At 52.0% G+C, this 15588-nt stretch overlaps 1 protein-coding gene across 1 annotated transcript; it reads left to right on the top strand.

Annotated features, from left to right (window-relative positions):
• The first annotated feature begins 6865 nt into the window (after positions 1-6865).
• Positions 6866-14763, top strand: Cxcl14 (C-X-C motif chemokine ligand 14). The gene is made up of 4 exons (XM_031358924.1): positions 6866-7298; positions 7459-7564; positions 10818-10931; positions 13612-14763. The coding sequence occupies exons 1-4, from the start codon at positions 6959-6961 to the stop codon at positions 13625-13627; spliced, it is 576 nt and encodes a 191-aa protein (XP_031214784.1). The 5' UTR covers positions 6866-6958; the 3' UTR covers positions 13628-14763.
• The last annotated feature ends 825 nt before the right edge of the window (positions 14764-15588 follow it).

Genomic DNA, 15588 nt, shown 5'->3' with positions numbered 1-15588 from the left:
GTAGCCGAAAGGACTCGGTGCCCTTCGCAGGGTAGCCGAAAGGACTCGGTGCCCTTCGCAGGGTAGCCAATAGGACTCGGTGCCCTTCGCAGGGTAGCCGATAGGACTGAGCTCACTTTAGATTACTCTCGACCGCAGGCTGTTGTTGTTTGTTTACATGCTTCTGTGGGAAAACATGTGTTTGCTAGCTGAGGCTCGCCCTTGGGATGGGACGCTTTACTCGGGCGGCTTGTTTTAACCCTTGGAGTATAAACTGCCTGATGCTCTGAGTAAAGTTGGCTGGTGTGTGAGGCTTTGGTCTGCCTCACCTTCAGGCTCTGCTCTCCCAGGTTCACACCACCTACCAGAGCAGTAAACAAGCACCTACTATGTGTCAGGCTCAATGCTCACATTAGGGTACCAGAGTCCACAAGAAAGCCACAGAGCAACCTGTGCCATTAAACTCTCGAGTCCATGACGGAGAAGGCTCTGGAAAGTAACAGGAACAAACGGCCAAGGGGTCGGAAGAGCCTGCCCTGAACACAGGCAGCCTCCGAGACTGTCGGGTGGAAAGCTGTCGGGTTAGAAGCAGGGTTGCAGTGCAGACTAGCAAGGGGGGCATTAGCAGACACGTGGAAATCAGGAGAGGGCTTGGCTTGGCAGGGCTTTCGGGCTGTGTCACCATGAAGTACAGCCACCAAGAGAAGTCCAAAGAGGGCAAGGCAGGATGAGGCAGGATTCAGCCACATGGGGTGGGCTGTGCAAACGGGGTCAATTCTGAAGACACAGCTGGGTCCCTGAGCCTGGCCGGTCCACCCAAGACCCCTCTCTCCTGCAACATCTGCCACAAAGCCTCCTATACCTGCCACCTGGGCCAAGGGGCGCTAAAGTAGTCTTATGGGGCGCCTGGATTTCTATAAGATCGGGTTCATAAATTCCATGATGTCCAACGTTCTGCCTCTCAGAGACCTCCTGTGTCCCTTTCTTTCCCACCCTCCACATAGACCTTACTACCTGACGTACCTGTCGCCATATTAATACAAGCTTGCGCCACTTCTGCAGGTGTGATCATGAAGCATCCCACAGACTCTGCAGTCAGGATCCTCAGACCAGCCAACCTGTCCCCTGAGCTTTCATTAGCTGCCCAATCCCACAAAGCTGTGCATGCAGACACAAAAGGAACATCATTGAATGGTGTGTCTCTCTGTTACAGATTTCTTTACATTTATTATTATTATTATTATTATTATTATTATTATTATTATTATTTTCAAGACAGGGTTTCTCTGTATAGCTCTGGCTGTCCTGGAACTCACTCTGTAGACCAGGCTGGCCTGGAACTCAGAAATCCGCCTGCCTCTGCCTCCCAAGTGCTGGGATTAAAGGCGTGTGCCACCACCGCCCGTTATTATTATTTCTTAAAGCAGGGTCTCTCTATTATGTAGCTCTACCTGTTCTGGAACTTGATATGTAGACCAGGCTGGCCTCCATCCAACTCACAGAGATCTGCCTGCCTCTGCCCCCCAAGTGCTGGGATTAAAGGTTTGCGCCACCACACCTGCTTTGTTACAGATTTTTAAATAGAGTTTTCTCAAGTGAATGGGGTGAACTCATTGACCTCGTGGGTGTACACACCATAATTTCCAGTACCTCATGCCCAGTCATCGGTGGGTCTGCCCACTGACGCTCCCTTTGGACATTGCTGGACAGGTGGTTCCTTGCTGGCTACGATATGAGTGTAAACACCACGCCCTCACGCCACCACGCCATTACTGTTTTTCTTTGTACTAATAAAGACACGTGCCTTTGTGAACTGTCTGATAATTATTTCTCCCGGAACTGCCATCATTCATGAGTAGGTTAAGGCCTTCACTAAAAGCATTTTTCTGTATTAAGATAGTAAGATACCTAATTTGCTGGGTAAATATGTAAGTAGCAGAGAAAATGCTCCTCATTGACCCGTCTCATTTGTTTCCAGCATTTTCTGGCACGCCTGGGTAGATCCTTCAGAGAGTCCCCACTAACTTGTCTGAGTCTAACAACCCCTCTGTTTCCACAGAGTGTAATCCAAGGTCATTTGGCTGTCCCAACACCAACCCCCCTAGTTATAAGTTATTCAGAAAACCTAAATATCTCCAGTATAAAGAACAAGCCAGCATCTGTCCTTGGGGACCTCAGCTCTTTGTCCCCTCCACCTCAGAGTAAGACCCTAGGGAGTGGACTAGTACCACAGGCCTGTGGTTAGAGGAGCCCAGCCAAGCAGGCACATCCTGCCTGGCACCCCACGGGCTGGGGTCACACTCAGAAAGATACACACGGGCTACCAGGCCCGAGGAGGAGCTGCAGAGCAGTAGGTACTGTATTAGTTTAATCTCTATTGGTGTGATTAAACACTGGCCAAAACCTACTTGTAGGGGAGAAGGCCTAGCTGAATTACACATCGGGATCACAGCCCATCGTGAAGGAAAGTCAGGACAGGAACTCGAGGCAGGAACTGAAGCAGAGACCACGGAGGGGCGCTGCTCACTCACTTGCTCCTCGTGGCTCTGCTCAGCCCGCTTTCTCGGATAACTCAGATTACCTGCCCTGCAGCGAGCTAGGCCCTCCCACATCAATCGCTAATCAATAAAATACCTACCTCCTGGACTTGCCTACAGGCCACTCTGGTGGACGCAATTTCTCTAATGAGATCCCCTCTTCCCAGAAGACTCCAGCTTGAATTGATCACACACACTTACACACACACACACACACACACACCTTCCAAACAACACAGATAGATATCCACCGACTTGGACTCAGTCACTAGAACCAGGTAGAAGTTAAGTATTTGTGAAACCCACTCTGTCAGGAGTGGCCACAGGGCTGTATGTTCAGGAGCAGGAGAGCAGGGCGCTCTCTCACCTAGACATCTAGGGAGAGGCCTTAGAAACAGGATCATGGCTAACACGAATGTCCTGTTTTGACCTTGTGTGAAAGCCTACTTTCGAGGCCTCGGTTTCCCTCTATCAGGGTAGATGAGGCCCACACCCCTCCAAGTGCTTGGTTCTAGGATTCCGGTCCCACCAGAGCAGAGAGACCGACCCTCCAGCTAAGAAGCTCAGTCATGGAGAGAGCTTGGGGTCCCAGAGAGAATCTCCTTGTTTTCTAGCTTGTAGGGTTGGAAGGTGGCTGTGACCACGCCCCACCTCCCAGCCAACCAAGCAGCGATACCTGGGTGGAGAGCGACCGCCTCCAGGAAAGCTAGCCGTTCTTCCTCCCAGCCACTGCCGTTTTGTTTGGAAACAAACGCGGGAGATGGAACAGGCTTTCTCCAGACCTTGAGCATCCCTTTCTCTCCTCCAATACACGCATGCGCGCACGCATCCTCATGCAGAGCCCCTTACACTGCACAGCCCAGGTGCAGCAATGTTCTCTGCCGCCCTACTTACTGCCTGAACCCAACGGATATAGAATGAGGCTGTATGATCTACTTTCCAACTGCAATAAAACACCAAGACCAAACGACTCAGACAAGGAAGGGTTTGCTGGTCTTACCGATCCAGAGAGATTAGAGTCCAACGTGGCTGAGACACAGCAGCAAGCAGCAATCTTAACGGCCTGAAGCAGAGAACTCAGATTTCACACCACAAGTACAAATCAGAAAGCCGCCCCAGGAAATAAGGCGAGGTTTTTGCAACCTCAAAGCCTGCCCCCCACCCGGTGACGTACTTCCTCCAGCAAAGCCACACACCCCCTAAACCTACGCAAACAGCGCCACCAACTGGGGACTGGGGACTCAAACACTTGAGTCTGTGGGGGATATTTTCATTCAAACTACCTCACCAGAGGACACTGAAAATGGAGGTGACTGAGAAGTTCCCCTACCGTACACCCACAACGAACGTGAAAGCCACACCGTCTGCCGTGGTAGCCGTGGTAGCCGTGGTAGCGTGCACTGTAACCTAAAACGGTCATGACAGAGAGCAGCTGCTACTGGGTTGCCAGAGAGCTTGGAGTGCTTGGGGTCTGAGGGGTGGACATGGACAGGGAGGATGAGGAGGGCGAGGGCTGGTGAGCAAAGCTTCCCCAAGCTGGGAACACTGCAGCCGGAGAGGTAAGTCAAGGCAGGGACACCAAGCATACCAAGTGGGAGGGATGTTGGCTGGCCATTGGGAGTAGGCACTGTTGGGTATCCGGCTAGGGCTCTGAATGAGATCAGGAGCCAGGGAAGGGCTTGGAGCAGGGACACCCCACCGGAGATTGTCACGGAGCAGAAGGGTCTGTGAAAGGTGGGAGTGGCCTTCCTCCCCTATGAGCCATCTTATCTCCACAGCCAACCCGGTGATCGCTTCATCTAGAAAGGCATCCCTCCTGCCCAGAATCACATCGCACAGTGCCAGTTTCTTTGTGGTGTCTACCTCTGAGGAAGTCACACAGTTATCTCACAATTGTGGTGGATGCTATAGACCCTCTCCTGGGAACAGCTAACAGATGCTTGCTCACTTGGGTCCCCAGTACCTGCACTGAGCCTGGTGCATAGCCGGTGCTCAGCGAGTGTAAAAAGAAAAAGGTAACCCCATTCCCTGGGATGGCGATTCTTGGTTGTCAGCTTGACTACATCTGGAATTAATTTAAAAGCCAAACAGCCGGGAATAGCTGTGAGTAATCTTTAGTTAATTGGATCACTTGAGGTAGGAAGAAGAATCTTAAACCCAGATCATATAGAGTCAGAAGACCCTGCCTAAACCTGGGCCACACCCTCTCATGGCAGGCAACATAGAAGACATGGAAGAAAGCAGCTTTTGCCTTCTGCCTGCTTGCCCTCATTCTCACGGCCACATTCATATAACCTGCTGCTGAGGCAGGTAAGAGCCTTCGTTGGGATTCTGATGTGTACTAAAGATTAGCTGAGACTCCCAGCCTCATAGACTGAATGACTCTTGGACTCTTGGACTGTCTATTGGGAGACAGCCGTTGTGAGACTTTTCTTCCTCACTGTGCTGGAAGTACCATTATCATCCCCTTTCACAGATGAGGAAAACTGAGGCATGAAAGAATCATTTGCCCAATGTCACATGCAGATCTGCTGAAGTCAGACACAACAGACCTCTCGGCCAGTGTACTACATGGTTTCAAATAACATTGTTTTTTAAGAGACGAGAAGCAAAACCGGCTCACAGAATGATACAACAGGCAGATTGTCACACCAGACGTGCAGGGGCTCTTAGCTGTGTGCGTGCATTCAAACCCCAAAGATGGTGCTGGTTTCATCTTGGTGTAGACCTCTGAGTGACTAAAACTGCCTGTTTTCTTATTTTTCTGAAATAAACCCATGCTGCGATACATGAAAAACACATTTTAATCTTTTTTAAAATGTATTTACTTTTATTTTGTGTACATTGGTGTTCTGCCTGCACGTATGTCTGTGTGAGTGTGTCAGATTCCCCTGGAACTGGAATTACAGACAGTCGTGGGGGCTGAGAAGCAAACCTGGGTCTAGCCCAAATTTTAATCTTTTTACTTGATAAATGACAAAGATCATCTTGCATTCCCTCTGCTGAGCCCAGTGTCCCAATGCCAGCCTGACTTTAAGGGCAGGTGCAATGGTGGGTGTGGGTTCTGCTTGCTCTTTAAGCGCAGCTTCCCCTAAAGGCACGCAGATGAGAAGAGAAAACACAGATGCTGCAGTTAGGCAGCTACCACCTCCCACCTAGAAGCCCCTCTGGATAATCGCACCCCTAGGGGCAGGCTTCCAGGCTAACAACACAGCAAGGAGCAAGCCCTAGCTTGGGAGCCATGAGCCTAAGATGCCTGAGCCCTGTCTCTGGATCTCTCAAAGCGTTCTTCAGCAAACGCTTGATGACAGTAGAGTGGTCCTAGTCTACAGTCACATATCCACAGACCCCCCTGGCTTAGCCACCTGCTTCCTGGTTCTAGAGCCTTGGATGAATTGTTTTCTTCCTTGCTGTGCCTGTTTCTGGCCTGGCGAATGAACAACTTAAAAGTACCAATTTAAGGGAAGTTGCCCCAGTCAAAGTGACATATAAAATATATACACAAATGATGCCCTTAAGTACCATCGTCTGGGCACGGTGTCCGCATCCTGATAACTGCGCTGTGCGATTTTATGTCCTTCTCACGGGTGCCTTGGATGGGCACTATGACAACCTACAGGTTTACAGAGAGTAAATAGAAGCCTTCTAATGGAGAGTCGTGTGCTGGCGAATAGTGGGGCAGGGTGGAATTTCATCCACCACCGTCTGGTGCAGTGTTCACAAGTGGGACGGCCTCCCCTCCCCTTATCATGGTCATACCTGCCTACTGAGCTCTCCCTGGCTTTACAGATTCTTAGGAATGTATGTGTCAAGAACCCCGGGTTCTCTACAGCCCCCTGCATAGTCACACATGAGCATCATACTATAGCCCCCTTCTAGGAGTTGCTAGTCTTCTCCACTCCTCATCCGTCCCCTTTCCCCGCTCCGTGAACCAGTGACTCTATCAAAGACTTACACAACCTGCGATGAGCCCCTAACTCCACCTGGCCTTGAGCTTGGACCACTAGCCCAGCAGGCACAATAGAGCCCAGCAAGGCAGGGGCCCGGCCTGCGGGCATTCTATCCTTGGCCCTTGCTTGAAAACTCTAGGATCTGAGCCAGGCCTGAGTCTCTCGGTGACTTCGGACAGTAGACCTGTGTGGCCTGAGAAGTGTCCACGGGAAACAGAAACGCAGCACCCTTTAATAGGCCGTGCTCTCGCCTGACCTTCTCCAAGGCACTGAGGTATGGGTGTGCAAGCGCGTGAAGGCGGGCGTGCTGGTGGAGCGAGAGGGTAGCGGATGGAAGTGTGTGCGTGTGCGTGTGAGTGTGCGCGCGTGGCTCCGAGTGTGCGCCTCTGGGATCGCGATGGGTCCGGGGCGGGCGGCAGGGCGGGCTGGGAGATCTCCTCCCCCCACCACATTGAGAAATCTCAGTGAGTCACCGAGTGGTTCTGCATATTAATGAGCTCGCTCTCGGAGAGGGCAGGAGCGAATTTAAAAGAGGCCAGGGTGGGCGGAGGGAAGCTGTGGGGAGATCGCAGCACCCAGCGCCAAGCGCAGCGCAGCATCGCGACAGACGGCAGGAGCACCCATCGACGGGCGCAGCTGGAGCGAGCCGAGCCGAGAGAGGCGTGCTCGAAAGCGAGAACCGAGCCGGGCGGCATCCCCCGGCCGCCGCACGCACAGGCCGGCCGCCCTCCTCGCCTCCCTGCTCCCCACCGCGCCCCTCCGGCCAGCATGAGGCTCCTGGCGGCCGCGCTGCTCCTGCTGCTCCTGGCGCTGTGCGCCTCGCGCGTGGACGGTGAGTGCAGCGAGGGCCCTCTGTGTCGCGGTCCTGTCCCGTCCTAGGGAGCCCAAGCACCACCTAGCCATCCTGGAACCCGGGGGGTCCCGGGCGGGCACCTTGGGCGGTCGCGGAGACCCATGCGGCGACTCAGCAGCCCGGCCGCGCTCTCCCGCAGGGTCCAAGTGTAAGTGTTCCCGGAAGGGGCCCAAGATCCGCTACAGCGACGTGAAGAAGCTGGAAATGAAGCCAAAGTACCCACACTGCGAGGAGAAGATGGTTATGTGAGTTCGGGGGGGGGAGCATGTCCTGTGGCGGGGGCCCAACCTGGGGTGAGGTCGGGCTGATAACGCCTTTCTCTCTGCCTTTTGCCAAGGCCCTGGGAAGTAGTTTATAACCGGCAGTCTGCAAAAGGGGAGGGGGTGTCTCTGGCCGGTCCCTCTGAGCCTGTCCTTGTTAGGATTCAAAGTGGCAGGCGAGGTTTACTGTGGGCTAGTGGTTCTGCTGCGCCCGCTTGGAACATCTATCTACACTAGATCCGCTCGGGACACACACCCAGCCTGTTGGGCCGGCTGTGCTGCCTCCCTCTTACTGAAGAGAGGGTAACTTTTTTTTTTTCCTTTCAGCGCCCCAGGGGTAGACACTTTGGGGCTCCCAAGGTTTTCAATATTGAGAATGTCCCTGTCTCTTCCGCCTCCTGGGTCTGTGCATCTGAACAGGGTTGGCGAAAGCGCTCTGCTGGGGTTAATGTGCCATGCCACCACCGCAGCCTGCTTAGTGGGGATGCCGGCAAAGTCTTAAAAACTGGGGCAGAGAGAGAACACTGAGTTTCCTTGCGCCTCAGCCTTCCCAATTAACCACTTGAAGCCAGCGCTGCCGTTTTCCCCATCAATACACTCTTGGCCAGGAAGGCAGCCCTTGGCAAAACAGCTCCCAAATATTTGCCATGGACCATTGGCCCCTCTTCCCCTCCCCCAGAAACAGGACACACTTTATTCTCGGTCTGGGCAAGTGCCTTCCACCGGCTGCCCTTGCTTGCCCAAAGGCCTTCATGCCGCTCCGTCTGTGAAGGAAGGGCACACCCCCCACCCCGCACCTCACCACCTCCATCCGCTTAAGTTCAGGGAACTCAGAGAGCCACAGGGCCTGAGCTGACCTGAGTCATGAGCTTCCCAATTAACATCCTTTTCCCTGCCCTCATCTTGCCGGTCAGAGAAAGGAGAGCTACCCTTCTGGGTGTGGGCTGGCTCTGGGTTAAAATGCTCCCGGCAAGAGTCACAAGAACCTTAGAATTTCTAGTTAGGGGGTTCAAAATGTCAGAAAAGATTGCAAGTTGTCTTTGAGACCTTGCAAGGGACCAAAAAAGAAAAAAAAAAAAATAGCAACAGCAATTCAAAAAGAGGAGGCAGGCTTTTCTTGACTAAACTTCTCTGGGTAGAGAGGGAAATTGCAGGCAAGGAAGGCTTCCTGTAGCCTTGGGGAACCTTCCAGGGGCCACATGAGACCATCTCCCCTAGACCTCCCTTCCTACCCCATCTTTTGACAGGCCAGAGGTTTCTCTCCCTGTCTATCACACAAGGGACCCTCACTTTTTGCCAAAACAGGTTTTCAGCCACAAAGACAAGATTTCTGGCTCGCCCTGAGTTATCTAGAGATCTCTGCTGGGGGAGGGGGAGGGGGCTAGTGTGTCTTTTGAGTGCAAGTCCTTGCAATCAGGACAGGGAAAGCCCAGATTCCTTTAAAAGAAAAATGTGCACTTACAATTGGGGAGGGAGTAGGCATGCCATGGTGCGATCAGAGGACAACTTGCAGAAGGTGGCTCAGGAATCAAACACAGCTCCAGGCTTGGTGGCAAGGAAATTTGCCTACTGAGCCATCTTGCCAGCCCAAGTCCAGGTTATTTGAGGGACAATCTGTGTCATATGTCCATAGAGTTATGATCCAAACCGTTGGCACCGCAGAATTGCTGGGGAGTGAGACCCAGAATTTCTAATAATTGTTAGGTCTTGGATCCCAGATTCTGCGCCCTGCATCTGATTTGCAGGACCCCAGTATTCTGAGAAAGCACCTCTGTGGGGGTGGGGCAGAGAACTGAACCCTTTTGTATGCTCTCTGACCTTCAGAAGTAGGATGTTCAGTCTGCACTCTGGCCTATGAAGATAAGGGTTTGGGGGGTTTTGGTTTTGTTTGTTTATTTTTCCTGGAGTTTGCCATTCTGGGGCAACAGCAGCATTGTGGGTTTGAAGGAAACACAGGTGGTAATTCCTGCATGGCAGGAGAGTTATGGAAGGTGAGCTCTGAGCTCAAAGCCTGCAAGGAGCCACCTGTCTCCAGGGAAGCACGATCCAATTACCTGGTCTTATCAGATGTCCATCGCTGGTCTTAGAGGAAGAACAAGCTCCTGACAAAGCATTTTGTCCCCATTCTGCTTGCAAGACTCTGTTTGCCATTCCTATAGCTTGGAAGTATACATTCACAGCTACCCTGCCCCTTCTAGAATTTGGCCTATTAACCCTGGCTCTTCACCTTGGCACCAGGTGGGGAGCAAACTTTCCACTCTTTCTACTCCCATCTCCATCCATCCGTGTCCCATCTGGAAGTCATATTCTGATTTGTTACAAGACCCTAATCCTTCACCATTGTCCACCTTTGTCCTCTCAGAAGCTTCGTGTAACCCCTGCCTGTATCTCCCTGGTTTGCCTGGCTTGGAGAGGTACCTCAGATCATCCAGAACTGAGGACCCACATGAAGTGTGTCTTTCCCCTGGCTGCCTCATCTCTCGGGACTATTTAGTAATTAATAGCCAAGTCCCTGGACACCTACCAAGGGCTAAGTGCTCAGCATAGGATACATCTTTAGCTCCTTCAGTAGCCCGGTGACACAGGTCCTTTTTATTGTACCTATTTTACAGAGTGCAAACAAAGTCAGACAAGTTACCAGGATTCAAATTCAGCTGACTGCACTCACTACCACTTCTGCTTCTCCCCTGTGCACCTAGGCCTCCATGGTCTCTTGGAGCTTTGGCTGAGAGAGGCCCAGAGAAGGAAGGTCTTATTTTTCTGCCCCAAAACGAGATAAATTGCAACCTCACACTCGAGCATCAAAATGAGCTACCAAGCCAGTACGGATCAGCAAATCCTCAGCCCAGGGACAAGCTGTAGAGGGTGCAGGTGCTGGGGTTAACAGTCAGAGACTACGGTGTCTGCAGAGAATGTCTCTGCCCCTCTGAGGGACTTGGCATGAGCGCCTTCTAGCAGTGGCTCTGTTTACCTCTGGACCACTGGAAGCACCCGCTGATCCTTGCTCCCCAAGAGAGGCTGTCCTGGAGACAGCTGGGTGCTGAAGGCAGGAGGTAGGGTCTCCCACTCACTCCCTACATGCTAATCCCATCACAAAGACTGAGACATAAAACATGACAAAAGGCTTTGCCAGGGATTGGGCCCTTGAAGCAGGGAGGGACCAAGTGGCCCAGTGCTGTGGTCCTGTAGACAGTTATTCAGCTATCTCAACCCTGTACCCCCTTCTGCTCTGTTTCAGCATTACCACCAAGAGCATGTCCAGGTACCGGGGCCAGGAGCACTGCCTACATCCTAAGTTGCAGAGCACCAAACGCTTCATCAAATGGTACAACGCCTGGAACGAGAAGCGCAGGTACACCTCTTCTTAACACCCGGCCCCCACCCTCCTCCACCCTCTGCCCACCCCTACCCACTCAGAAGGGCTTGGCTATCAGCTATGGCTTTCAGGGCAGGAACGGACCCACACACCATGTCTTCTACCAGCCTCGTCTAACACATGACACCCACATAATGTCCACAAAAGTAGACACCCTCACACTGCTTCCATTCCCTCACCACTTTACAAAGGAGGCTGAGACTCTCGGTACAACTGTGCACACTGCAGACGTGTCCTTTTGTGAACAAAGATTCTACCTCGTTTTATCTTGCATATTATAGACTTTTGTGAACATTTTAAAAGGGTATTAAGCCCGCATATACATATGTATGCCCCCTACATGTCTGGTGCCCGTGGACTTCAAAAAAAGGCTCATCAGATCTCCTGACACTGCAGTTACAGATGGTCGTAAGCTGCTGTGTGGCTGCCAGGAACCAAACCCAGGTTGTCTACAAGAACAGCAACGCTCTTAGCTGCTGAGCCACCCCTCTGGACCCTAACTTTCATATTACATTCTTAATTGCTCTTTCTACGTAAGCCACTTAAGCTGGAAATGGATGGAAATGAGCACCTGGCATAGTTGTCCTCTGTTAACTTTAGAGGAGTGGGGTATGCCCTCTTCAGTGACAGTTTATTAGCCAAAAATCCTGTAGGTGTACAGTAATGGCAAGGGTGACCCCTGCCAGCAAGGTGATTTCCTCTCCAAACGCCCCATGCCCTGTTCTGCCTAGGCACCTGACTAGGTCCTTCCCAGGCAGGTTCTGAGTGGCACTTGAGTTCAGCGCCTTCCAGTCAGAGCCTCTTTACCCAAAGGGGCAGCAGTTGAGATGGTCAATGCCTTGGACTAGACACCTCTCCTGATGGGCATTTCCACCACCATCAGAAGGGGGTTCCCTAGTTTTAGTCCTGGGGTCCTAGGCCTGGTCTCGGAAGGAGAGGCCAGTTCTCAGCTCCTTTGTCCTTTGTCCATGTCCTGAAGTAGGTCACTCTTCAAACACCCAAGACCCGTTTTGTCTTTACCCAAAAAGCAAAGCTAAGGAAGGACACACGCTTAGGTGAACTCCAAGGATTCCAGCAGCTTGGCCTAAGAGGGGGAAAAAGACCAGGTGGGGACAGGATGTGACTGCCTCCACAGCACTGGGAAAAGTCAGTGTGGGTCCCTGGTGCTGCCTCTCCCAGCAGGTGGCTTGTGCTCCTCATACACATACACCACCCCCGCCCACTGCTGGCCTCAGCCTCTCATGGCTGACACCCCTGTTCAGCTTCTGCACCTGAATCCTTTCTTGCTCCCTCCAAAACTGCCTCATCTGCAATTGCCTGAAATAGAAAGTGGTGAGGTGAGCAACTAGTACCTCTGTATCTGATGGGAATGAAGCCCTCTTTCTGGTCAGGGCACGCAGCTCACATGGCAAAAGCAGAGCCTGGCCCACCCCCCCCAACCCCAACCCCCCCCACCCCCCCTGCCACCTTCCCTGTTTGTGCCATTAGAAACAGAATGACCCCAGCTTATGGAGGGTTGAGCAGTCTTGCTCAGACTACAGGAGACATTCAAACCTCTACCCACCTGATTTTCCTCCTCCCAGGTTGGTTTCCCCACAGCCCCACCCCCACCCCACTGTGTCTCCTTTTGCAAGTTGCTCTTGCCTCGGCTACCAGGCTTCTGCCAATTTGCTACATGCTAGCCTTTCAGGGCTGTTTGCTTGTTTGTCGAGACAAAGTCTCACATGGTCCAGTCGTGTATCAACTCAACCTCAAGACAAAGGATAGCCTTGAACCCGGAATCCTAGCCGGTCCACCTCCCAAATGTTGGGATTTAGGGATTACAAACCTATGCCACTCTAGTGAGTTCATCCCTTTCTTAGAACATTGAGGCACCCGCAGCAGAAAGCCACCATGCCTCCCCTTTCTCTTTCCATTCCTTTCCTTGCAAAAGATTAAGAACGACTTAGTGAATGTTAATGGAGATTAAAAAGAACTGTTCAAAGGCAGAGAGAGAACAAACATACATGCTCCATAGCTCCGAAGGAAGAAAGAAGGAAGGAAGGAGGGCTGGGCTAGGCCCCTGGTCCATGACACCAACAACTGAGCTCAAAGCACTATAGAACCTAGACTCTGGCTGTCATGAGAGGCAGCTACATGGAACACTTCCTTGCACTTCTAGTTGATTTATGTGCATGTGTCTGTGTGTCAGTATGCCACGTGGGTGCAGGTGCCCAAGGCAGCCACTAGAGGGCGTTGGATACCCCTGGAGCTGGAGGTATAGGAGTTTGGGAGCCCCTGATGAGGATGCTAGAACTGAACTTAGTCCCCTGACAGAGCAGTGACAGATTTTTGAGCACCATCTCTCCGGCCTACAGGTAGTTTATTTCAATGCACGATTAGGGCTTCTTCTCACTCGGAAGTCAGGAACAAGCAAGAAGGAAGAGTGAGCTGCCTGCGAAGGGCAGCAGCCCCAGAGCTAGGATTACGGGTGTGAGCATCCACACCCGTCTGTGGGTAAGCTTTTGCATAGGCGTCAATCACATCTTTAGAACCATTTCTCCTCTCCTGGCCCTGGACCTGGGAGAGGATCCATAGGTGAAGCCACTCCACAGGAGCTGTGAGCAGCCTACACCACGGCCTGAGCCGCTTACACCTGTGTGTCCTCTCTTCCCAGGGTCTACGAAGAATAGGGCCGATGATGTTGGAAAGGAAAACTCCAGGCCAGTTGAGAGACTTCAGCAGAGGACTTTGCAGATTAAAATAAAAGCCCTTTCTTTCTCACAAGCATAAGACAAATTATATATTGCTATGAAGCTCTTCTTACCAGGGTCAGTTTTTACATTTTATAGCTGTGTGTGAAAGGCTTCCAGATGTGAGCTCCAGCTCTCCTGTGCACCAGACTTCATTACAAGTGGCTTTTTCTGCCGAAGGGAGGGGGGTTTACCGGGGATGGGACCTCAAGCCTTTCTTTCCTTTTTAAAATCAGGGGTTTTGTGTTTGTCCATACGTCACCGCACATCTGAGCTTTATAAGCGCCTGGGAGGAACAATGAGCGCAGTTGAGGCAATTCACTGCACCGTTGTTCCAGTCCCGGCTTGCAAAGTGAAGCTTCCGCTCAGAGAGCCTGGCGCCTCTGCACAGCTGCCATGGGCTCTCCTGGGCTTATGACTGGTCAGAGTTTCAGTGTGACTCCACAGTGGCCCCTGTTGCAGGGCAATTGGGAGCAGGTTCTTCTGCATCTGTGCCTAGAGGAACTCAGTTTAGTTACCAGAATGAGCTTCATCCCCACCCACCCTTCACCCCCCCAGCTCATTCCCCCTGTCAAGACCAGGCAAGTGATCCTTAGAGGAGCTGGATTTTTCTTGCAACCTGAGGGTTTCTGAAAAGGCCCACTGTGTCGGTAGATGATGTTTCTGAAGCATTGAAAGTCCCCAGCAGTGTGAGAAAACTATGTACGGGAGGAAAAGGGAAGATTCAGGATTAGATACAGGACACTCAACCAGAGCATCCTATTGGCAAAGGGAAACCCACCAAGCTGTGTCTCTTTCCCTCACTCCAACAGAAAGCACATTCCCCTCAGTGCATATGCAAACGGCACAGTCCTCTGAGTTAGGACGAGCCTGTGCCCTGCCCTCTGCTTTGTACATATTACCTTCCATGTCCCCACCCCCCACTCCGCACACTGCCCCTCAGTAGAGGCTGCACTGTACGGCTGTGGATCTGCTATGTAAATGCTGAGACCCATGAGTGCTGCATGCAGCTTTCATGTTCTTTCTAAGGTGAAAAAAAAAAAGAAAGTAATAAAATATATTTGAAGTTACCAAAACGCTGGGCTCCTAGGCTTTTTCCCCCTCTGTCTAGTTAATCCAAGTGACAATAAAATGTTTGCCACATCCTAAATAACCTGGAACAGGTGTGTTGGGAGAGAAAATTGGTGTTTCCCAAGTACCTGTCTCTATGGAGTGTGGAAGCTGGGAGAGCAGGCCTGGAGGGTACCGTTCCCAATCCTCGCTGATGGAAGCAGGCAGGTGAGGATGCGGGCCTGAAGAGGCAAAGGGGAGGCAGTCCAAGATGCTCCGAGCCCACAGCTCTGAGATCGCCATGGAGGAGTTCGACGGAGAGGCTGAGGCTCGGACACCAGGCTGTGTGGTCCTACCTGGGACTGCAGAGCACACGGATGGTGTTTCTGGGGACTGGGTGATGGAGGGATCCAGGGCTGGTGACTTGTGTCTTACTGAGCAGAGCTCAAGTCAGCCAGCCTCAACTGTCATCTGCCCTCAAGGGAACATGTCCCCAAACTAGGGACCTGGAGCTTTATACTTCTTTATTCTCAAGGGGACATGTCCCCAGACTAGGGACCTGGAGCTATATACTTCTTTATTCTCAAGGGAACAGTCCCTAGACTAGGGACCTGGAGCTTTATACTCCTTCACTTGTGTAGATGGTGTCCTGCATGACCCTCCTCTCACTCACAAAAGCACACCAGAAGTCTCCTGTGCTAGGGTGAACCATGGGGCGACACTGTGACTGCTCTCTTGTGGCCATGCTTCTACATCAAAGCTCCAAGCTATCTCTCATGGGTTTCTGAGCAAGCTGAGGACTCTCAAGATTGAGAAAGTTGCACAGAGACTCAGAGTCCTGACCATCACAC

The sequence above is a fragment of the Mastomys coucha genome, unplaced genomic scaffold (genome assembly GCF_008632895.1).
Source record: "Mastomys coucha isolate ucsf_1 unplaced genomic scaffold, UCSF_Mcou_1 pScaffold7, whole genome shotgun sequence".
Lineage (NCBI taxonomy): Eukaryota > Metazoa > Chordata > Mammalia > Rodentia > Muridae > Mastomys > Mastomys coucha.
This window is presented reverse-complemented; position numbering and strand designations above follow the sequence as displayed.

What these genes read in the sequence shown, in the direction of transcription:
- Cxcl14 (XM_031358924.1), top strand. Translation starts at nt 6,959, where the DNA reads ATGAGCTCGCTCTCGGAGAGGGCAGGAGCGAATTTAAAAGAGGCCAGG. An exon ending in GTGCGCCTCGCGCGTGGACG is followed by an intron (nt 7,299 to 7,458) that starts GTGAGTGCAGCG and finishes GCTCTCCCGCAG; the next exon opens with GGTCCAAGTGTAAGTGTTCC. An exon ending in TGCGAGGAGAAGATGGTTAT is followed by an intron (nt 7,565 to 10,817) that starts GTGAGTTCGGGG and finishes GCTCTGTTTCAG; the next exon opens with CATTACCACCAAGAGCATGT.